Source organism: Hermetia illucens, chromosome 5, assembly GCF_905115235.1.
Source record: "Hermetia illucens chromosome 5, iHerIll2.2.curated.20191125, whole genome shotgun sequence".
NCBI lineage: Eukaryota > Metazoa > Arthropoda > Insecta > Diptera > Stratiomyidae > Hermetia > Hermetia illucens.
The window spans coordinates 50,618,810-50,643,612 of record NC_051853.1 but is presented as its reverse complement, the minus strand read 5'-3'; the positions used below and the strand labels follow the sequence as shown (position 1 = coordinate 50,643,612).

At 38.6% G+C, this 24,803-nt stretch overlaps 1 protein-coding gene across 5 annotated transcripts in view; it reads left to right on the top strand.

The window, feature by feature from the left end:
* LOC119656812 (calcium-binding mitochondrial carrier protein Aralar1) overlaps positions 1–24,803 on the top strand; it is a 50,936-nt gene that overhangs the window by 11,250 nt on the left and 14,883 nt on the right. The window contains exons 1-3 of one of the 5 annotated variants that reach the window (XM_038063434.1): positions 2,516–2,906; positions 24,343–24,495; positions 24,571–24,733. In XM_038063434.1, the coding sequence (XP_037919362.1) occupies positions 2,883–2,906; positions 24,343–24,495; positions 24,571–24,733 (340 nt within the window). In that variant the 5' untranslated portion in view covers positions 2,516–2,882. Of the gene's footprint in view, positions 1–2,515; positions 2,907–13,973; positions 14,193–23,995; positions 24,250–24,342; positions 24,496–24,570; positions 24,734–24,803 lie in introns of those variants that run through there. The other 4 variants (XM_038063432.1, XM_038063435.1, XM_038063436.1 and 1 more) reach the window with 4 other exon arrangements.

The following is a 24,803-nucleotide window of genomic DNA, read 5'->3' as shown; positions in this document are numbered from 1 at the left end:
GAAACCATTTGATAATTTGATACCCATGACCCATACGTGACTATATTTGGTGAAAAAAAAATGTAAACCCTCCTTATGCATATATGGGAACCCCGCTTAAATTCGATGTAGAATGATGTAACTGACTGTATGCATGAGCGTTCACAGTTCCCATCTTTCCACCAAATTGGGTGTCAATTGGTATGGCCGTTTCCGAGAAAAATGCGTGTGACAGACAGGCAGACAGTAAACCCACTTTAATAAGGTTTTGTTTTACACAAAACCTTAAAAATAAGGATATGAAATTTGTTCGCAAATACATACGAGGGCGGTCCGATAAGTACTTAGCCTACCAAAAAAAAAACGAAAATTTTTGAAAAGTGGCGATTTATTTCTCGACATAGTCTCCTTTTAACTCGATACACTTCTTCCAGCGATGCTCCAACTTCTTTAACCCGTCTGAAAAATACGTTTTCTCGAGGTCTGCAAAGTGGGCTTCCGTGGTGGCTATAACCTCCTCATTCGACTCAAATTTCTGCCCGGCGAGTGACTTTTTCAAGTTAGGAAATAAATAATAGTCGCACGGGGCCAAATCAGCAGTTCGTAGCCCAATTCGACCAATTTGGCCGTGGCGACGGCGGAAGTGTGAGCCGGTGCGTTATCGTGGTGGAAGAGCACTTTTTTCTTCACCAAATGCGGCCGTTTTTTCCGCAATTCGGCGTCAAATCGGCTCAATAATTCGGCATAGTACAGCCCTGTGATCGTTTTGTCCTTCTCCAGGTAGTCGATGTAGATCACACCTTGTGAATCCCAGAAAACGGCGGCCATCACCTTTCCTGCCGATTGCACAGTCTTTGCCTTCTTGGAAGCACGTTTGCCGGGTAAAGTCCACTGTTTCGACTGTTCCTTGGTCTCTGGAGTGTACCAGTGGATCCATGTTTCGTCGACGGTCACGAAACGATGAAGAAACTCCTTCGAATTGCGCTTAAACAGCGTCAAACACTGCTCTGAAGTGGTTTCACGATTGCGCTTGTTGTCCGAAGTGAGCAAACGCGGCAGCCATCTCGCCGACAGCTTTCTCATGCCCAAAATTTCGTGCAGGATATGACCCACGCGGTCTTTTGAGATGCCTACTGTCTCGGCTATCTCGCGTACCTTCAATCGGCGGTCTGTCAATACAAGGTCATGGATTTTTGTAACGTTCTTCTCCGCAGTAGCCGTTTTCGGGGCACCGGGGCGTGCTCATCAAAAACTGACGTGCGACCACGTTGAAATTCATTAAACCAATTTTTGACGGTCGCCATCGAAGGAGAAGCGTCACCGTACACAGCATCCAAGCGTTCTTTGATTTCGCTGCGCGATTTCCCTTCCAAAAACAAGAATCGAATCACCGACCGATATTGTTCTTTTTCCATTTTTCTAAAATTCGCCCGCACGCCCGCTTCTACACGCGCTAAAAACAAAACTACAAGTCCTATTCGACTAAAATTTTGACAGTAGCCGTCTAAGAGAATGTTCTACACGACAGTAAATACTTCTTGCGATAGTAGCGCCATCGGGCGGAGAGGCTAAGTACTTATCGGACCGCCCTCGTACAATTGTATATAGCTATGAACCCTTTTATACTAGGACGTACCATACTATTGTTCTCGAACCACCAGTGAAACATGATGACTTCCCGACAATTGTAAAGTATGTGCTAGAAATGTTATTTTTCGTTAAATATGCCAACACTTGCATGATTTTGAATTTCCACGAGGGAGAAATAATGTATAAGAACACAAAAGAAAATTCGTTGAAAAATGCATAGAAAATCATACTTAGGAACATCTTGCACCATTGAATTAAAAAAAAATTAAAATATTAAAATTAACCTGAGAGTAAAAAGAAAACTAGGTAGCTTGCTCCTACTACAATATATTTTAATAGTTAGTAAATACCTATTTCGAAAGCTACTTACTCTCTTCCTCAGTACTTAAGCTACTACTACTACTACGTGCAGAGAACTACAAGCATCGGAACGATAACTATTTTAACCTGAGAGGCTCATCTGCTTCAAAAAAGTAAAAAAAGTCAATATAGCCGCAACATTCTGAAAGAAATCGATCAACAATGTCCTTCCTTCACGTTACGTCCCATGAACTTTCAAAGATATAAAAGTCGTTTGAAAGTTGCAAAGATATTTACTTTCACTATTATGTGGAATGCATTTGTTTACTGTGTCGAAACAATGTATCTGGTCTAAGAAAACATATTATGTTTAAATTTATCATGAAGCTTTATAATTAGCTTGGGTTAAAGTGCCAAAAAGATGTTTCAGTTTTTTTATAGATCGAAAAATATAATTTGTTGCTGAGGCGTTTTCCCTTTATATAACCAATGATTTTACACTTTTGCTCCAACATTCTATTAAAGTGGAATGGCAGCTCTTTAATATCGTCCAAAGCGAAAAAATCTAAGCACAGATAGACGATAGTTAGTGTCGTCACGAGCTTTTCAGCATTCAATAGATTTACTTTTTCCGTACGTACATACGTGGAGCCACAGTAGAGGCCTTCTCAACGCAGCCAAGCGACCAACTTACCCACCTAAGAATAAAACGGTGATAGCTCCCGCGAGCCCATCCACCTGTCCGCTTTATCGTATTAATATCCAATTATTTTTGCCGTAATTAGTAGCTCTTCGGTAGATTTTTGTGTTTCCTTGATAGGTTCTATGAAGTATCTCATAGAAGAAGAATAATTCTGTTTCCTATGATTAGTGCGCGCACCGGAAAGTGCATCTTTGGAGTATCCGAATCTTGTTAGTGATAGAAAAAGTGGTAAAGTGCAGTGTGCCAAATATAGTTTTTCGAGAATCCTAGATCTAGTGGACAACGAGAAAAATTACATTCGCCGAACGAAATGCCCCACACGGGAAAAAAGGAGGTTTGTATCTGAATTAGTACCAAACGAAAGTAACATATCTTTCCGGGGATTTGAACGAAAGTGCTCCCATTACATTTTCGGAAATTTGACTTTGGGTAAGTCATAGTAAGGGCAAATGGAAGGAAAACCGGATTTCGCCACAGCTCATGCTAATTACTCAATTATTTGTTCATCAAATGTGTATAGTTCACACTCCGACCGCGGCAGGTTAGTGCAATGGAGTTGGTACACCGGAGAATCATTCTAATCTCTCCGGACTAAATTGATAGTGTTTTGCTTGGGATTTGGCACACTATCGCGCACTGTGGGGTCGTGGAAGGCCTGAATGAAATGTAGTAAATATTTGTTGCATTCCTTATAATCAGCTGTTGTTCCATTAAATGAAATAATTTACGTTCGTTAATGTTTTGCACTCGCAGTTGTTGATAAAATGTTACGTAACTGCCGGGCTAATCTCCTTGTGACGTACACTCCAAACGCAATCCCCTTGCTTGGATGGTAAGCCAATGTCAAATGTGAGTTTCTAGGATCTTTTGTAGGAACTGTTTTTAGATGTGAGTTTGCGTCGAAATTACAAATATTATGTATCTATGTCTCAGACTTTCGCAGCAACAGCGAGAATTTGGAAAATCTTATTTTCTGACATACACCGGTGTATGCATGCATCTCATTTCGAAAGTTACATATTATGCATAGATATTATGCAGGCAAGCAAGCTAATGTTTTGCCTTCAATTTCGTATCTCTGCAACATTATCTTGATTGATTGACTCTTATCACCTTCAAAATCTCCTAAAAACTGCCGAAAACAAACCGGCTTCGCTAGTGCTACTTCTTCATGAAATCGGATAAAAGAATTTTAAGGATGATAAAAAAGTTATTACATTGCAGCTTGAAAAATACACTAAACAATCTTTCCATATCTTGGAAGGCTGCTTTAGAATCTAAATGTAAACCTACACTACACATTCTTAAGTACGCTCGTTATGTGATGCTAAGGAATAGAGCCAACATTTTTTTTCACAAACAGAACGGGTTCTCTATTATTGCATAAATGGATGAGCATGTGTTTTGTAAGCGGCAAAAAAACTTTTGGATAAATTCCATGCGAAGAAAAACTAAGTGTGTTAACAGCGTATGTTAGATAATGCTACCCGGTGTAACACACTTTTTCTAATATTGCTATTATATTGAAGTTAGAGATCTTGATCTTACAAATTCCCTGAGATGGATTGATACGTAATTGAACCACCACTGAATGCTCGCTCGTCTCCGTAGTCCTCCAACAAAAAAAAAAACTTAATTTATGGTACTATCACCAATTTTTACCTACTAAAGCCGGCAAACCAAACTGACTTGACTATCATCATCAACAACGGCGCAACAACCGGTATAGCGGTCTAGGCCTGCCTTAATAAGGAACTCCAGACATCCCGGTTTTGCGCCGAGGTCCACCAATTCTAGGGATATCGAATTGGTGGACCTCGGCTGTCTGACGTTCTCACCTACGCCATCGCTCCATATTAGGCAGGGTCTGCCTTGTCTTCTTGTTCTACCATAGATATTGCCCTTATAGACTTTCCGGGTGGGATCATCCTCATCCATACGGATTAAGTGACCCGCCCACCGTAACCTATTGAGCCGGATTTTATCCACAACCGGACGGTCATGGTATCGCTCATAGCTACGGAATCATCCATCCTCATGTAGGGGGCCAAAAATTATTCGGAGTATTCTTTTCTCGAACGCGGCCAAGAGTTCGCAAAAAAACTGACTATAACCAGCCTAAAGGTAAACCGCGGCCCACCTATATTCAGCATCATTTTTGTTAGAGCCATACTCGTGGTGGATGCTTTCTTGAAAATATATTCCACACGTTGCTTGAAATTGAGTTTTGCATATATCAACACTGCCAAGTTTTTGTTGGCCGGCTTTTAAGTGATTATATATATATGACCCCTAATTCTAATAACAGGGCAATTTCGCTTGCAGCGCTTTGTGATGAGGACCGCTTCCTTCTTTTCCATGCAGGTGTCAATCCAGATTTCTCAAACCAAGCTTTAACAGCACTGAGCTTGAGTACAACTCGGCATGTTCGAGATACTTTGCGGCGACAACCAGTGCTACGTTGTCTACTGTGGGCTTTTCAGAAACCAGATTATTAATATGACATTCGCGGAGACAACGTACTCCTTGGGTCCATCATCGGTGTCATACAAAAGCCTCCATCCAAAGCAATCGTCACCAGGCTCCAACTGACGAATTGAATGAATTCCTCCCGTCTAGGGTCATCACCACGCAATATTTTCTGGCACTATCCTTTGCATGAATTACATCAGCGGTTTTCGTATAAGACGCCCGATATTTGAACCTTTTTTTGGCAATAAAAAAACGTAGGTATTAAGATATAAAAATGTTAATTAACGAATTTGATAATTATTTGTATTTGTTTTTTGGGGTCAAAGTGGACTTCTAGAAAAAAGGGGGTGGGTGATAGGTAGCACACCTCTATTGTAACAATCGGTAATCACAAATTTTCGGCAGCCTCTCTCTGGTGACTGAGGCAATTTCCAACGTATCCTGAGGATTTCAGAGGTCCCCAGTGTCGTCCTATACTTGGAGGAAGAAGCCCTGGTTGGTTTTCGAAAAGAGGACAGGTCACATGCTGTGTGAAGTTATATGACCCCTGAGTCGTCTCATAACGATTCTCTAAGCGCTCCCCCGGGGGTTTCGTTCACCTCTGAGCACAGTTTCTTAAAGCATTTTCTCTTGCTTCACTGCAGAATCAGCTTAAGGTTACTGAGGGCTTCCTTGTAGGAGTATTCTTTTTTGGTCATGGTCGTTCCTGTCTACTGCTCTGTAAGCTACCCGTCTGGTTCTCGATTGAGTCGATTGAAGGTAGGCCATTTACTTGTCTACCGGTAGTTTGGTTCTTTTGTTAGGGAATGTGTATCCTTTTGGCATGTAGGCGTCTCATGCTTTAGCGATTGGCATTGCTTTGCGTGGAGAGCTCTATTCGTGGAGATGCTTGCCTTATTATGCTGGTCTAACCATACCTCCATTAATTTTTGCTCATCCATTGCTTTTGCAGACTAACCGTTTCATTTTGGCCTTGAAAGTGCGAGTTTCGTGTCCCGACTCTCCCTCCATATTTCAGAAGTGATTTCCTGGTGGTCATTGTAGGTGAGCTTCTCGGTAACTTGTCAGGACTTATTATGCACCGCAGGCGGCTGGCAAAAGTTAGATCTACAATTGAGGCAGACCCTCGTAGCGATGGGTATTTATAAGGGCTTTGGTTTGTTTGGGCGATGGCTTTAAATAAACTGAATTTGTGTCTCCGCTTCCCCACTTTTGAACTTCTATCCCTTACGTCGAGGACAAGGGTGTCTAAAAAAGTTGACTGACGGTTTCGTCCAGGGCAGAGGCAACTCATCAGACCGAAAGTGGCAACAGGTGGTAATCCCTCCATTTTAATAAAATCGAAACATGAGTCCGAATTATGTTGAAGTCAAATCCGCTGTATGTTCAGATCTAAAATAGGCCAAAATGAATTTTTTTTTGGGATGCAGGGATTCCTGGTACGCATCGATCATCGATCCGATCCATCATAAATTGGATGCGGACTCAGAACTTCCCGCATCCTCAACAAAAAAGTTTGTCTAGTAAATCTTCAAATTCAGGCCATGAGAAGCTTGGTGGGGCATTACTGATATACGTGAATACATTGCTTACTTTTACCCATACAAGAGATCACTTTCAAAGACAATTTCCATTTGAAATTCGTAAGTGATTTGCACAATCAAATCCTGAGCGACCCTGCAATGATTGAGGTTTAGTTAAACAAATTTCGTTTTTTGATTGGAGTTAACACCTTGCTAAATTTCGGGCATTTGTATCTGTTTGTGTGACCAAACACTTCTTTTGGAAGTGGCCACACCTAAAATTTCGTAGGCAAATGCAGACTGTGAAATCCCACGAATATAGTGAATGACATGATTTTGTCTAAAGTTTAAGAGAGGGCCGTCCAAACAAGCAAATAAGGGATGTAAATTTTTTTCTCCGAATATAACCGAATGTATAGATTTTTATTTTACAATCAAACCTCTAAACTGTTAATGAGCTGGCCACGTTTAACGTATAGACGAGATATCTAAAAGAAGAAGAAGACTATCGAGAAAACCTCGAAAATGCTTCCCGTTGAAGAGACAGCGTGTCACTGCCCAGATTTCGAAATTGAAGGAGGCTCCATGTATCGAGACGTTTGAAAGAAGGACATCCTAAAGACCAATGCCCGAAGTGAGTTGTAGACATCGACTTCAATAATTAGTCATTGTCCCTGGATCACGTTTTTGTCTGATTCTCAGGTTTCTTGGAAAAAATATTGTTGCACAACGTTTCTAAAGTACTAATATATTCTGAGCGGCTCCATATGAAACATTAAGCTTACTGCCTATCTCTTCGACCAACGCAAGACAATTTGCAACCACACTTGTCTAAAACAAACAACAGTTTACTGTCTGCCCGTCCGTTTATGGGGTTAAAGATTCAAAAACAGGACCCATTCTCGGAAAATGTTGTAATTTTACTGGAAAGTCCTCTAAAGTTCATCCTAAAATGGGGCCATATTTCCTATTATTGTTAACAGAGTTCTGTTCGCTCCCTTGTGGAATATAATAGGGCCTCCTCTTTCATAGTGTTGTTTTATTAAGGAGGCTGTGCCTGAGTTTCGTTATCATCATACTTTACGCTGTGTAAGTGTTAAGCCACTAGCGATGAGCCAACACAAAGAACCTAGACATGGCAACGCGGGCGAGAGTGACCATCAGCCAGCGCCCTCTCAGCAAAATTTGCTGGATTCTGTTTGCACATGCACTTTTATCAAAAACGGCTGAATCTGTTGATAAAACATTTTACAAACCCTTATTTATTTGACAACAAAACACAGCGGATAATATTTCTAATTACATCTACATTGAAGGAAGAAGACTGTTAATAACTTATTCTTCGGCTAAAACTCTTAGTTTAGAAAAAAGGAGTCATAGCAAGTTATAGGGCGTTCTAGGACGGTCATAACCTCGTGGTAGGGAGTGAGAGTAGTTATCGAGCTCTACGAAGGTTAAAGTTAACGTATGGTATGGAAAAGTTTTAAAGTTAAGGTATGGTATGGAAAGCAATACGGTAAATAATATTCGAGTGATATGAGAACGCAATTGACAGTGTCGACGAAGGATGAATTGAAACAAAGCTTGATATCGAAGGTTACAGCTATATCTTGTAAATAACTTAGATAGGATGAAGGAAAGGATGTAGGGGAATATTTGAGCGAGTAACACATCGAGTGGCATTACTGGTATTGGTTCACCGAGCACCAGCTCACTGAGGGTCTAAATTGGTTTACAAGAAAGGATAAAGGAAATAATTTAAAGTAAATTAAATACAGCGGTAAGAAAAGACGGAGGATCGTTATTAGAAAATAATATGGCTTAGCATAGAGCTGGGGGGAACCCCAAAGGAAGAAGAGAAGGAACGAGATGAGAAACCATTAAAAGAAATAAGGAAATATGGAGAGATAACATTGAGTTAGGTTGGAAAGGAAGAGATTCAAAGTGAAAGTTCATGGCGTTGTTAGTGGTATTGAATTGCAGGGCAGAACAAATATACATAAAAGGAGAGAGTAGTAAGAGAGATTAGGAGAGGTTATTGGAAGAGATTGGAAAGCAAGGGCGATTTGGTTAGTTGAGCATGGGTATGTTAGAACCACCGCAGCGCTAGAAAGGGAATAACATGCTCAGGACATTATAGAACAATTCTCCATAGTGATGACAGGGGCAAATACTTGGCAGGTACACACAAGAAACAATGAACGGACCATGTAAGGCAACGTAATCATAAGTATGGCCAATGAAGTTGAATATGGGTTCCACAAATAGTGTAGGTTTAATTGTGATCGGGATTCAATCGCTAGTGAACTTATGTATGTGCCGGTCTCTGAAAAATGGAATATTATACGGAAAACTCGGAGTTTAATATTTTATCAAAAAACCAGGTCTCTGCAATACAGATGATAGAACATATCGACGAAACTATAAAATGTTATTATTAGGGTATCCACCCAGCCTCTTGCTAATATTGTCCTTCTTCAATTTTCAATGAGACGATGCTTTAGTTTCATCATTACCGGAGTAGCAATCTATGACCAGGACAAGCACCCATGGGGAATCTGGATTTGATTCCCGTGGCAATGGGGTCGAGATGCTGACGCTCAATCAATTCGGCAATTCAAAATTCAAACTTTGGTCCGCAGATATGTAAAAGAGGATGATAAATTTCTTTTTTCAAATATTACCTTACTCGATATCAAAGACTGTGTAAAAGGTCTGTTTCGACATTGAATGGGAAATGGGGGCGTGAAAGATGAAAATTCACAAACTTTAAACGAATCAATACACATAATCAGAATGCACCTAGCCCAAAACCTAGAAAAAAATCAACTGGTGCACTTATAAAAATTCCAGGTTTAAAATTCAGAGATAAATATTCTGGGTGTGAAAATATTTTCTCAAATTATGATTTATTAGAAAACCCCAACCATAGGATAGCAAATGATACTGGAAAGTTTTGTGCAAATACTACTGTAATTGACAAAGTTGCAGTAGGTTGAAGCTGTGTTATATATTATTTACATGCTCAATGGAGAACATTTTGTTTTAGCAGTTTCATACATCCATAGATAATAAATATATATACGTGCTTATTCATTAGAATCAGCAATAACTCACTTTCCGATCAGTTATTTGGTTACTATCTATTCTTTCACGTCACATTATCGAATATTATTTCCGATATACTTCAAACATCCGAAGGCATTCAGTGTTTTTATTTTATTGCTGCTATTATAAAGCGGAAAGCATAAGTATAAATCAGGTGACATCATTACTTTACCATTATCTGAAGATGACTGTAAATAATTAAAATTCAACTAAATAGCACACGCTATCAAATAAAAAAGAAATATGACTTGAAAAAATTGTACACAAAAAAACTAATAAAAAAATCTGCGGGCAGCAATCCAGATATATCCGGAACTCTAAAAACGTACGCTTATATGACTTTTGACCTGTATTTGATAACAACGGGTAAAAGTGTTTGACTTATTTGAGGGTTTTACAATTCTGGACTTTCTACTAAGATTACAGTAGATTCTTATTTTCAAATCACCACGATTAAATTTTTGTGAAGTGAGAATCTTTGAGTAATATTTAGATGTTTGATTAGTTAAGATTGTAATGAAGATTTTCCAAAAATAAGCCTTTCCAAATATTTTGCCTTGAAATAAATAGGCAACTTCTAGGTACACATATGTATTACTATACAAGAGGTATTCCAGGATTCATGAATAGAGCGTGTAGTCACTACAAGAGAACCCTGCGAAACCTCCCATGTTCAGAATCTACGCTCGACTTATATTTATTTGTTTTGAGAGCATGCTATTCAAATCATTGACCCTAAAAAATATACACATTAAATAATAGGTAATAAAAAATTGATTCAAAATTTTGAGATTATTATTAGAATAATTTAATATGTGGAAAATTTCTCAGCTTTCTTAGTAATTCATATTCATTACATGTGTACAGTGCGTTTGTTTCCTCCACTAATAATTCAGAAGAAGAAGAAGTAGTTCATTTGCGAAAATGGAGAATGCAGTTTTTTTAACTTCAGTTATGGAAAGGTTTCCATTTGTGAGTGCAATGCAGTTTTAATTATCGAAATCAATACCATAAATTGTCCTATTTTTTTATTTTTTTGTTTGATTTTTTAAAAGTAAGGGAAATAGAATATTCGTGACATTCGGTGAAAATCGCTAATTAATTACGAATTTTGAAAATATCCATCACCTCCGTCGCTAAGAACTCTAAAAATGACTTTCTGTTTTTACTTTGGCTCTAATCCAAACATTTTTTTCCGTGGTCTAACGCTTGCGGTTTGAGTATTTCAAACGGCGATATCGTGTGAAAATTCTTAGATATGTGTGAAATATATAAAATTATCTATTATTACGCAAGTTTATATCTCCGATTTACTATAGGAGCATACGCCACGCATTTGAATAAAGTTCATGAATTAATCTTATCTAGATTGTTTGGTTGCATTGTTTATTGTTATTTATGCTCATACTCAGAGTGCGTGGTATACTCATGAAAACTTTTTTAATTTTTAAAAATCTGGGAATTTGAGTGTCAGATAAGGGTGCGATTCAATTAATCCTGTAAATTATCTTTAATGTAAGATATCTTATAGCTGTCAGATAGTGAAATATTAATCTTGACCTGCAGTTGATGTAAAGGGCTAAGAGAGGGGCAGCACGCAAATTATCTAATTAAGCCATTATTGTCGGTTTTTAGTAATATAGTATTCAGATGGTGGTTCAACCTTACATTTCGAAACATTTGCATTTTATCCTTCTGTTAGTACCATGCAGGGGGCTCTTCGGAAATCTACAAACAATATTTCGGTTAGGATCCATTGTTCCTACTAAGAGAACATGTTCCACCCGATGGCTATTATATGTTGCTATATTTCCATACTCATTAGCTTGGCTACTAGTAACTGATCTTTTTCAAATATTATAATCAATTCTTTTGCAAATATTTTAATCGAATGACTACACTCAATTCGATAGATAATCCTCTGGACTATTCAACTGGTAGAGGTTGTCGATTTCCATCTCATTAGGTAGACTTGTTCAATTATTAGCAGGGTCGTAGGGCGGGAAAACCAGGGCCCAGGTAAAAATTATGCACCCCACCCCGAAAATTCCATAATTGATCCAATTTTCTTAAAGTTTCTCTATTTTGAGCGTCGAGAGAATTTCAGTTTCCGCTGAGAGTTCTCCAGTCAGAATGCCCACGATACTTTTGCAAGTATTCGAGCTTTGTGACAAGATAAACATTGCAGTATGTTTGTTTAGTTCTGGCAGGAAAAATTTGGTGTATCTAGCACCATTAAGGCTCTGCCACCTGTCATTATAAGAAACTTATTCCCAGGTTTTGATAGCAGCACTAGCCAATGCTACTGTCACTCCCGTTCGGACAAGCAAAAAAAATTAACCCTTTTTGCTAAGGTATCCGAGATTTCATTTCCTTATACACTTATACACCTTATACTTATAATAATCAAAAACCCAGAGTAGTTCCACTGTATTGAATTTAGAAATAGAGTTTAATCGGTGTCTACATTCCTGAATGATTTTTGATCTGATTAAAGGACTGCTCAACATCCTAAATACAATTTGACTATCGCTATAGATTGCGATGCGCCTGTCATCTATTCTCTAGGATGGTGTGATTCCAAGAGAGTTTTTAGACTCAACTCTGGAGTTCGTAAAAGTTTTATCCTTTTTTTAAGAGAGTCCAACATGGCGGGCTGCAAAGCTTGAAGTCTGTCCTTCGCTTTCCTGATGTTCTAAAGGAATGTCGAAATTCGTTTTCCATAAGAAATTTAATACAATAATACACAATCAAGGAAGAGAAGCATAATTTTTCCATTTGGAGAATTATTACTTCTACAAAATTAACTTTCTTTTTACAGTTAAACTTTGATATTTTATATGGAAGTTTTAACTAGCATTCGACGTTTATTTCAATTTTCTATTTTTTGAGTTATTATGATTGGAGTGTTGTAAAAGCCTGTAGCATAGAAGGAATTGAAAAAAATTACTTAATACTTTTTGCTTACAATTTCATAAGAAATCGTCTGGCATACAGCTTGTTCAGCAGTTTTAAAATAACCTGTACACGCCCTGTCATTTACTTGAATTGCATAACACTTCCTATTTGTAACTTTGAGGAGATATCTATTTGGAGTGTATTTTGAAGCCTAGATGTCATATATAGCATTTATTTGAGGTAAAAATTAAGGACATTCGAGATGAAATTAACAGTTTCCCAAATTAAATTCACCGCTTTCCAAATGAAATTATTTTTTTTTCAATTCAATTTAACGTCTTTCCAAATGAAATTTTCCAGTTCAGTTTAACCGCCAATAATCATTTTCTTAGATGAGAGAAAATTAACTTCATGTTTGTTGAAAGGACGCCAGATTATGACGAAATACTAGGGCACCAATTATAATTCCAGCAATTCGAAGGAGAATTGTAACCGTGATTTCAGTCATGGTGAGCGAAGTTTTTCACACGAATATTTTGACTGCCCAGATTCATAAAAGCAACGAAATCAAGGAGACATTACAACGTGCAGGATTAAATTTGACGTTTTTTCCTCCGTACTCCCACGTGATGAATCTAATTGAGAAGGTATTTTCAAAAGTCTAGGAATCTGCTCAGCGAGCTGCAGGTGATTTTACATCAAATGTTAATTTCATTTTGGTAGCTTGAAATTTGATTTGCAAAAATGTTAATTTCATTTGGAAAATCGTGAATTTGTTTTTTTAAAATGTTAATTTCATTTGGAAAGTCGTGAATTCGATTTGGAAAATCGTTAATTTCATCTATAATGTCATTAATTTAAGGTGGAAATAATATAGGTGCCATAATTTTTTAACAGTTTTTCAAAGCTGTGTCCCGCCACAGAATATTGGACACAACCTTGAAACAAACCGCCCGAGAATGTGCCTTTATCTCTGGTGTGTGTGAAGTTGACGGCCATGTCCTAGAAGAATGTTCCAAGACTTGGCTGACTACGAAAAGATGGGAGCTGCAAGCGGGCGTGAGCACAACGAACTGGAGCTTCATAACCGAAGCGAAAAGTGCAGCATAATGCATGACGAAAGAAATTCCACCACTGCATTACCGAGAGTAGTAGAAACTACCCCAGATTGCAAGTATTTCGGTATGGTGAACTGCATAAGCAAGGAGTTTCCAGGTGTAGGCCTTTCGATCGTCCCGTTTTTGTTTTTTTTCCGAACCCATATACATAAATCTCATGCTGGAAACCTCACCCTGGCCATATCAACTATTCAACATCCCAATTTACGATATTTGCCAAACATTCTAAATTTCACAACCATAGTTGAGATACCAATGAATTAAGTGTCAAATCTTTTTACTTTTCTACTTTTCATCTATGGACACCTATAGTCCCCTCTAAATTTTAAGTTTATACTAATTGGTTCCGTTTTTAAATTTATTTTGGGATTACTCCATTCAAATCCTCCATGTTGCAGTCATTCACAGAAAAACAGAGAATTTGGAAGTGCGACAATTCCTTAACAAGAAATGGAAAATGTGTTGAAGGATACGATCAAAAAATATTGTGAATTAGATCGAGTAAGAGTTTTAAGAAGTGAATAATATTTGTATTATTATTTGTTTATAGCATTAAACATTCGCGATATGTATAGTTTTTTATATGCATATTGACAGGGTGCTTAATTATCCGCTTCACACAAATCTTCAAATTCTAAACACCATCCCAGAAAAATACCATCTTTTCTCTACTACCCCTGGATCTCATACGCGATAATGTATAATAGTTTGAAATTATGTTTGCTGGTGCCTTTGAGACAGAGACAAGGATCACAGGTTTCACGGATTATCTGACACGACTTCACGTGATAAGAAGTTATGTACAGGGTGAAGGCAGGGAGAATGTGGGAGTCATTTGATTCGAGACGCTGCTGTCAGCAATTTTTCACTGAAAGATATTTGCCATACAGTCGAACTATCCCCAGTGACCTGAAGCATAGAAAAGATAATCTAGATCCGACCATGTGTGCGTCTGTCTGTATGAATAACTGGTTGTAAGTCACACACTTTCCAGAAACGGGGGTACTTTCTTACTATCAATTTCGAAGTTAGGCTGGAGCTATGAAGCACAAACCATTGACACTATGTTGAGCTTAAGGAGGAGTCCCTACTGTTCAAAATCGGGTGTAAATTTTTTGGATATCAAACGAAAAGTTTTGATTTTTTGAGGAAGGTTTCCGTTTCGACATCATTAGGGATATTAGGGACTCATTCTCCCATATCGCCCAACCGATAAATCTAAAAAAAATAATCATGATTGGAATAATATTTTCGATGCAGCCGAAAATATATTCTTTATTCTTCAAATATCGATATTTCGAGGGCTAGTTGTCCTCTTCATCAGTGAATCATAGACTAAGATAAAGTAACAGAATTTTGTTGGTAGTTTAGTTTCAGGAGGGATAGCTTACAATTTTCGCAATGGGGGCGGAATTTTCTCCCTACAAACCGGTTTGGAGGATTCTAACAAAAGCGGTGCTAGTTACATGTTGAGCATTTCGTGGGGATCAGATTATAACTATGTATACAGTGTTATAAAGCATGAAACCAAAGCAATCCCAACCGAGTGGTATCATACTTAAACTCCTGGTTCAAGTCAGTGAAGTCTTGAAAAAGCGCTGTATAATGATAACAGTTAATGCAGTACTATCTCGGCGGTAAACATGTAGAGAAAGTTGATGAGATAAATGGAGCTCATCAATGTGATAATCTACCCCTACAGGTTCTAATTAGAAGACTTTAAAGGAAATGAACTTTCAAACTTGGCATGTCTCAGTCTAGGATTCATAGCAGGCAAGTATGTTCGGGAAATGTTGCGGCGAAACTTTATCCACCTGAACATATCGATGAACTGCCATCAAAAATGTTTTTCCTCGGGTGCTACACAGATGGTCGGCCACGGAATCACGGAAACGGATCGAAGGAGTTGAAGGTTCTAATGACCACTGTGAATAATAGTGGGTATAACGCGCTCGAACTCCGATACCGTGCAAAATCCCAAGAAGTTTAGCATAGTGTGCACCATGGCAATAACACATTTTATTGCGCTGGTCAGGGAAGCGGAAGATGCAATTATTTCAGAAATGTATACCGCATCAGGAAAGAGCTTGCAAGTGGTTACAAAACTTTCGATAGCTCTGTGAAGAACGTTATTGGTCGCAATGATGAGCAGCCGAAGAGATGGAAGAACACTTAACATGCAAGATACGAATTGTTTCTCCAAACAGAAAAGAAATCATTTTGGCCATCAATGCATTCAAAAGGGATAGAAAAGCTGCTGGGTTTGGCGGTCTCCCTGCATAGTTATTTAACGGGGCACCTGTAGTCTCTGCAGATTCAGTACTTCCACTGGTACGGAAATTCTGAATATCCGAGCCCTTTCGCAGAGAGTGGAAGGAGGGCGATTATCGTCAAAATCCCAAAGAAGGGGACCCGCTTTGCGTGTGGCAATTAGAGTAGTATCTGCGTGTCTCTTGCATTTGTAAAGAAATAACTAAAATAATCCTGGAGTTCATCGAAAAACACTGCGAAAAGTTGATGGACAGAGAGCAGGCTGGTTCCCGCACATAATCCTCCTGTATTGACCACATCAACACTTTGCGGAGCATTTTGGAACAGTACGCGGAATTTAGATTCTCGCTGCACCTGTACTTCATTGATTTTGAGAAGGGTTTCCACAGCGTAAACAGGAAGTGCTCTACACAGGAGGGACTTTCTAGAGAAACTAATAACTAATATCAGAACGATATATGATGGCGGAAAGTGTCACGCGTTGCAGCGAGGTAAAGTCCCAGGAGAATTTGAGATCAAAAGCGGAGCTCGGCAAGGTTGCATCCTGTCACTGATATTATTTCTCTATCTATAGCTGGTCTTGTTCGGAGGCAGTAGAGCGTAGAGAAGTTTAATGGACTGCGACATTTTTCCTCAAACCCTTCGAATAAGGTAATGACAACTGTTTGCTCTCTCACCGGGTCATGGACCTTGGCCTAATGACTTTGGATTTACAAAGAGAGGCAAGAAGCACTGGACTGAACATCAACACCAACAAAACCAAGTTACTGAATCTGAGTCATTCTGACGACGACTCGCACTCTTTCTATCTGTATTAATGGGCGTTGATCAATTTGTATATCGAACAAGGCACCAAGAAGTTAGCTTTTAATATTTTTTAATAAGTCTAGTTTGCGAACTGTAGTTAAGTCTGGACGTTAAAATGCCGTTTACTTTTTTTCTTTAAGATGATCGCAGTGCTCTTTAGCGTGGCAGCGGAAAAAAACTTTTTTTTGAGATGGGTGTATAAATTGCTCTGTATTTCAATAATGAGCTATGCTATTGGGCTGGAAAAATTCTTACCCATGCTCAAAATGTTAATAAATAAAGGCGTGTTTGTATCTTTAACCAGTTCTTCACAAAAAAATTATAAAAAACGGCCTTCACACGGGATGACCCTCTTAAGAAGTACAAAATTTGTTATAGTTATAAGTAACATAATGCATAATTTTGGAAAGTTTGAAACAAATGCAGCCATTGTTAACAAAGTTATAGAAGGTCAAAATTATGTATTTCATGTGAATTTATTGCACTCTAGGACGTGGATGATGGCATAATTATATAAATTGAACTCAAATGAACGGTAGAGTTGGAGTTTGGAAAAAATTATGTATATCAAAGAATGTTTTGAATCGGAAGTATATACGAATGGGAAAACGGGAATAAGAAATTCCTTACACAAGATGAACGTGCATACCGAGTCAAGAATAAGTTTTTCGAGACGTTAGACTACTCTGATCACCCGGTTAAGATTCCTATTGTCTCCTTTCTTCGGCATGATAAAGAAGAGGGAAGAAAGAGAAGAAGGAAAGACAGGGGTTCCTCACCTCTCCCCCCCTTTATCCAGCCTGATGCTAAAGTTGGATTTTTTTCATCCCTGCTCAGCATACTCAATGCAGTATGGCAGATGCGGATGCTTCCGCTTTAGCTGAAAGGTCTCAAGCCATATCAGGGTAATAGGGTAGTACAGCTAGAAAGTTCCACAAACAATTTACAAATCGCAAGGTGGTTCCTTCTAGTGTAAGGATTACCAATTTGTAAAAGAATGTTTATCTGGAATTTCGGAAAGATTTACGTAGGCAGATTGATCAAAGCTTTTCTAAAAGGGATCATCTTCACACTTCGAGTCTAAAAAACCTCCAACTTCAACAAATTGGATGAATTTAACAGAAATTACTATGAAAAAAGTTTGCTTACTTCATAGCTACGGCGAGAAGTATACGGAAAATCCGGTGTGCCAATTATACTGCCCGCTATTATCTCTTTATTCCATTCAAATTTCTATTCCGGGCTCTTGTGAAAAACTTCCATGCCGGGGAGAATCGCCCCTTGTCACCCTCTCTCCTCAGGTTTGAGAAGACTTGATCAGGCAGGAATCTCTGCTGTAAGCCTCCTGAATACCTTCAATGAAACCTTCCATAATATACCAATATTATTGAAAAAGTGTTTAAAAGTATGAACTGCCGAAAATTTTAGGGCATAATTATCTGCTTCGCAATGACCTTCAAAAATACAATTTCCTCCTTGCTTCCTTGAGATTATCTTTGCTGACGCTTTCAGTTTCGACATGAAGCACTCAATTTAATTAGATGCAAATATGTTCATATCAGTACTGATCAATATATAGACATGATTAACCTTAAGGCCGAGTTCTTATCAAAACTTGTTTTTGTAATAATCTTAAATGGATTTTCACGCATACACAAACGGGATTGTGACGTGTGCACCCTTCCATTGGTCCCATTAAACAAGAAGTGAATATTGCCTGCATTGTAATCTCGTAGATAATTTTATCAATGTATATAGGGTCGATTACAAATAAATACATGAATCTCCCCTGAAAATGCATTAAATCCAAAGCCCGCTAAACTCCATAATTGTGACGTGCAAAAGCTCTCTTAGCTCAACCCGCTATGTAAATATGCAGACGTAAGTTTACGTGAACGACCTTCAGAATTAGTTTTTCAATAAATCCAAAGAAAACTAAAAATAACGCCATACAGATGACACATGCGTAGGTCAAGACGTATCTTTGTATGCATAACTTATATGATAAAGTGATTCAGATCTACGGAGCTTGTGTAATCTGTGATGTCTAAAAGAAAGGAGAAAGTGGCCAGCCAGCTGGGACATAAACTGGTGATAAGAATTTGGCGGTCTTGCTTTGGGCCAGACGCGGTTTATGTAAGGTTTCAACCGGAAACTTGCCCATAGAAGAATCTTTGGCTAGATTTCTTGAGCGAATGCCTACTGAATGCATGTGAACATCACATGATAAGTATGAATGGAATACGTATTTTACGAGAAATTCAGAAATGCCGCGTGGGTAATAATATTAACCCCGTAATATACGTCTGTATATTTGCTGAAATTTTGACAATTGTTTGGCTATAAATAGAACAGTCTTAATGAGTCTGTCTACTGTTAAAAAATATTAATACATGCATTCCTCACCTAATATAAGGTTATTTGGAGCGATGAGATAAAAACTTATTTAGTAAGTTAAAGAAAAATGCCTTCATTCCTTTTTGGGAAAGGAAGATGCACTTTTTGCAATAGCCCTCTAGATTGCTTTCTATGTATCTCGCAGATTAACACAACCTATCTTAATCTGAAGTATATCATTCTCACAATGCTTCATACAAAATTACTTATCTGTTTGCTTATTTGTTTACCTGCATGCCTTTCTGTCATAGGCAATTTATCCGGGAAGGGTTGAAATTATTATTATGAGAGTCAGAGAGAATAGAAATACGTTGAGATCGAGGAGGTATGTGAAAGGGCGTGTAGCATGTTCGTGCCAGCTAAATATACGGGGTATTAACTGGAAATTGTACTTATGGAAATAGTTTTATATTTCGTATGTTTAAAAAAGAAGACATGAGAGTCTACATCGTATAAATAACAGACAAAATTTAAACAAATTTGGGAAACCCTTATTTGTAAGATCTTGGTTACACCTTTTTTTTTGGAAACAACTAATACCGGACTAATATTTCTACATGCGATGTCTTAATGGTATCCATTATATTTTGGTCTACATTACTCAACAATTTTGTAGTTAGAGGGGTTTTCCAGCTAATTTACAAAATATAGTTATATACTATTATGAAAACATTTTTAGGCCTCGATTCCTTTGGGTCTCCTTTTCACTCGTCAGTGAAAGATAGGACATCTACATGTCTCCGTGGCTATTGCTTTCTTACCTCCATTTTCAATGAGACTATACTTGAGCATCGTTATTATCACACCTTAGCTCAGAGCAGCGAAATAAATACAAATTAAGCATAGACATCTTAGACGACTAGGACCCTGAGCAACGACATTTAAAGGCTGAAGTTTTACCCCTCAACCATCGGGCCGCCAATTTTTAAGGGGGTCATCCCGTGTTTTGGATCCGCGGAAACGAATTTTTTTTGGCATCATTTGTATCTAGATATAGAGTAGAATATATGGACAAAATGATTTTTTGATGTTCGAACTTGTTCCGAAATTATAATGTTAAACACGTGATAAGTCACACGCCAGATTGATGTCGGTCGCCGTAATAAACTGCGTATTTATCAGTCCGAATGCTGTTCGATTGACTTCGCTAAAAGGACAAGAATTGAAACCAAGGCTATAAATGTGCTTTTTCAAGACACCTAAGGTTTATGAACTAGGTATATCAGATTAACGGCCAGCTAAGGTTTTTTGGCTAAAAATCGCATTTTACTTTTTAAATGGGTTTTTTCCGCAAGCTGTATGTTAAAAATCTGTTGCCACCATAGCTCAAAATCTATCCAACGAAATTCTTTGAAATTTCACGACGTATTCAGAACATATTTCTACGGTCCGCAAACTAGGATAATTGCGATCCAATTCGTAGTTTCTTTTTTATTCATTAAAGAAGCCTTAAAAAAAACCAAAATTCACAAAAAAAAAGTTAAACACGGCACCGAAAATTTAGTTTTTAATATTTTTTAAAAATCCTAGTTTGCGGACTGTAGTTAAGTCTGTATGTTAAAATGCCGTTTACTTTTTTTCTCTAAAATGATCGCAGTGCCCTCCAGCATGGCAGCAGAAAAACGCCTTTTTTGCAGATGGGTTTATAAATTGCTCTGTATTAACCAACTATGCAATCGACCTGGAAAAATTACTATGCACGCTCAAGATATTAGTAACTCTATGGTGAACAATTTGTATTTGTATCTTTATCCAGTTCTTCACAAAAAAATTCTAAAAAAGGCCAGAAAAACGGCCTTCACACGAGATGACCCCCTTAAGAATGGCTTGTTGACTTGAGTGTATAATTCCTAAGCACCGCCTCCCCTCCCTTTTCATTAGAGTTGATATCAGGAGGATGGGGGGGTTCCATTCCTACGTACTGACAGAGGGCAATCAGACCCAAGTCTGCCATGAGACTCATCTCTTGCCACGAAGCCTCGTCGGACGTTATCTGGTCCCATGGGAACTGGAATGGTTCTGTGAAAACATATACTTCAGAAGAATTTCTGGAGGATGTGCTCTCGGTCTGGTTATTTGCGGCCGGCCCTTACCTCCACTTTCATGAATGCATTCATTTTAAATCAATACCCCGGTGCTCTGACTACGGTCTCCAAATCAATACCTGTCTGAAGAGGACTATAGAATTTTGCCTGCATTCAGGTCAAACTCCCCCGGATCTTCAACAGAACTATGCACTTTTCAAAAAGAACTAATTGAGGCCTTCCTTTGGATACCCCCATAGCTATATACAGTAAGCTATTTTGATAGCGTTAAAAGATTGCGTAGTGACATCAAGCGACATCAAGCGACTACCGCCTGGCCTGTATTATAAATTATATCTAATTATGTACCAATGTAACGGTCATATGTCTATAAAATGGCAACGCGATTGTGGAAACACGAAATGTATACACTTTATTTTAATGGACAATCTATTTTCGTTGTACTGTTGCAGAATTTGGGACCAAGGGACCAAGCACTTTGTACAGTTAGACTCTAAAGTGCGGTCAATAGCAGGGTCAGTAGGTAGGTCTGAGCCCCCCCTCCCTTCTCCGCAGCTTCGGCAATGCGAATTAAAGGGTATGCCGAGCCTAGCGGCATGGTTCCATATGGGCCAGTGCCTGCGTCTGGCACAGGAGCTCTCGTGATCCGACTGGGCGCTCGAGTCTGAGTCTGTAGCCGATAATCGCAGGATTCTATGCTCATAAAATCTAAAGGTACACGAATTTCACCCTGTAATATTTGCAGCGTATTCCTAAACAGGATAGTTAACGCAAAACTGAGGGCCAGCAGAATATTATATATAATTTTGTCTCATTCATGATAAGTGAAATGAAACTCAAATTAACCGAATAAATCCACATTAAATATTGAGTTAGTAGGTTAGCAAATAAATGGTACAAAACACAGAATTTAAATTTTGAATGAAAATACTAAACAAGTTGAGAAACCGGAAGCTCGGCGCCTCAGGTGTGAAAGGTTTGGTTTGTTTCTTCTATGAGTATTTTCGAGTCCAGAGCTATCCCATTTATATGTAGACTGCTATGTATCATATATGCATTTAGTATATCATACACTTTAGTGTAATATTGATATTTTTGGCCCCCTACATGAGGATGGACGAGTCCGTAGCCTACACAATGACGAAATCTATGACCGTCCGGTTGTGGATTAAATCCGGCTCAATAGGTTACGGTGGGCAGGTCACTTAATCCGTATGGATGAGGACAATCCAGCCCGGAAAGTCTATAAGGGCAATATCTATGGTAGCAAAAGAAGACGAGGCAGACCCTGCCTAAGATGGAGCAATGGTGTAGGCCAGGACGCCAGATAGCTTTTAGGGAGATCGAATTGGTGGACCTAGGCGCAAAACCAGGATGTCTGGAGTTCCTTATTAAGGCAGGCCTAGACCGGATACCGGTTGTTGCGCCGTTGATGATGATGATTGATATTTAGTACTTTGGGTTGCAGTAAATTTACGCCATAGATACAACTTTGAGCTATTGCAACTTTGTTAGTAATGGTACGATCAATCAAACTTGGGGATAGCATGCTTCATACTATAATCTATATCACTATTAATTTGTATAACCATAGGATAAACTTAAGGAGGGTTTCTACTCAATTTCCCAAAAAATATAATATACTATTATTAACTTTATTCGAGTAGGTGTCGATATGGAGAGTATTTTGAGGCCTGGACACCATAGATTTTTCGGTTAGGTAGTTTCTGAGAACGGGTCCGTTAAGGAAATCATCACTTTCGACTCCTCGCACTCCCTGTCTTTCCAATAAATGTCAAAACTAAGACCTGCATCGGAAAGTACTAATTAACCTACCGACCTTTCATTTAATACCCAATATGAGTATATTCGGCGAAAAAAATGTTACAACCGCCTTTCATATATATAAAGACTCCCCCCCCCCCTTTAATCTCAGCGTGGAAAGATGTTACTCACTACATGTCTGGGCGTTCACAGTTCCTACCTTTTCACCAAAATTCGTAAAGCCGTTTCTGAGAAAAGCACGTGTGGCAGACTGATAAACAAAAATTGATTTTAATAAGGTTTTGTTTTGCAAACAAACAACCGGATTTTAAATAAGCCTGGGTTGATTCGTAGCTAAGAGTTTAGTTTCGCTCTTCCTAGCTATATTCCAAGTCGATGAAAAACAACTTATAATTGCGAAACATATCGAATCCTGTGGAAACATATCGACCCCATTGCTAAGCAGGGCAAGGCAAAAAAAGAAGACGAAAACCGATGCTTCTTACGAGCAGTACTTGCTTCGAATTGATATTCAAGAAGCTTCTATTTACACTGATTGGTAAGCCTAACCTTGACCCCCAATAGTTAACACGTGTCACTGGGCGATGTGAATCAAGGTCAGCGCATTGGTAATGATGAATCTAATCCGATTTTGCCGCAGAATATCCTCCTTAATGAAGATAGCATGACCGAAAAAGCAGACTAGAAATCAAGATAGTATTCTGTAAAGTTTTTTCTTATATAAAACTCATATTTGAAAAAAAGAATGTGTTTAACATGTTCATCCACCCAGAGCATCTGTTTACCCATCATAGCTCAAACGTGAGCCAGAAAAAAACTGGTTATTTACCGCATGTTACCAGCGACCATTCTATCAGCGACCGCCTCATTCTGACTCATGTTGCTTTAGACTAATTACAATGAAGCTCATGCAAAGGGTTAAGTAACTTGCTTTGATCGATCAGCTGCTGTAGCAGCAAATAACTTCTTATCGCCGCGAAAGCTTCTCTTAACTTTGCCTGTGTACCGCGTTGGTTCTCTCGCTGTCTGTCAAGTCCCCAGTTCTGATTACGTGAGTTTTCGCCGGCGCGATAGATGCCAAAAGTCGCAAGTAAGCAGATAAGGTTGTTGGGTTCCTACTACTTCACGTTAGTGTCTATATTCGACCCTGTTGTATTTTGGCGTGGAGCACGTACTCATTTTCACGTAGTTCCCCACCATCACTATCACTCGATTCGCTTAGAGCGCGGCGTGGTAAAATGTCTCCACTCAAAGTAAGACTATTGACAAGCTCTCGTTTTGTGTATTTCAACAAATCTAGGGCATCATTGCGTAATGCTAATGGAAACTCTTGTTATTGCTTTCAGGGTCCATCACAACTGAAACGGGCGACTTCCGAGAAGCTAAAACAAGTTTTCCTTCGATATGCATCAGTGGAGAAAAATGGAGAGCACTATATGACCAGCGATGACTTTGTACGCAAATATTTGAAAATATTTACGGACTCTGAATATAATGAGGTTTGTATGTTATCAGTTGATCACCGGTTGCAAAGTGCCCTGATCTTTGTATATTGTTCGCTGCACTTTGTATAGGAATCGGTAAAACTGCTGGCTGGCATTGCAGACACAAGCAAAGATGGACTCATATCATTTGCTGAGTTCCAAGCATTTGAAGGACTACTTTGTACGCCGGACGCACTCTATAAAACAGCCTTTCAGTTGTTCGACCGGAAAGGAAATGGAACAGTGGCCTATGGTGAGTATGTAGAAAGTATAATGGCAAATGGTTTAGAGTAGCATAATTCACTTTGAGCACGACTGGGAGT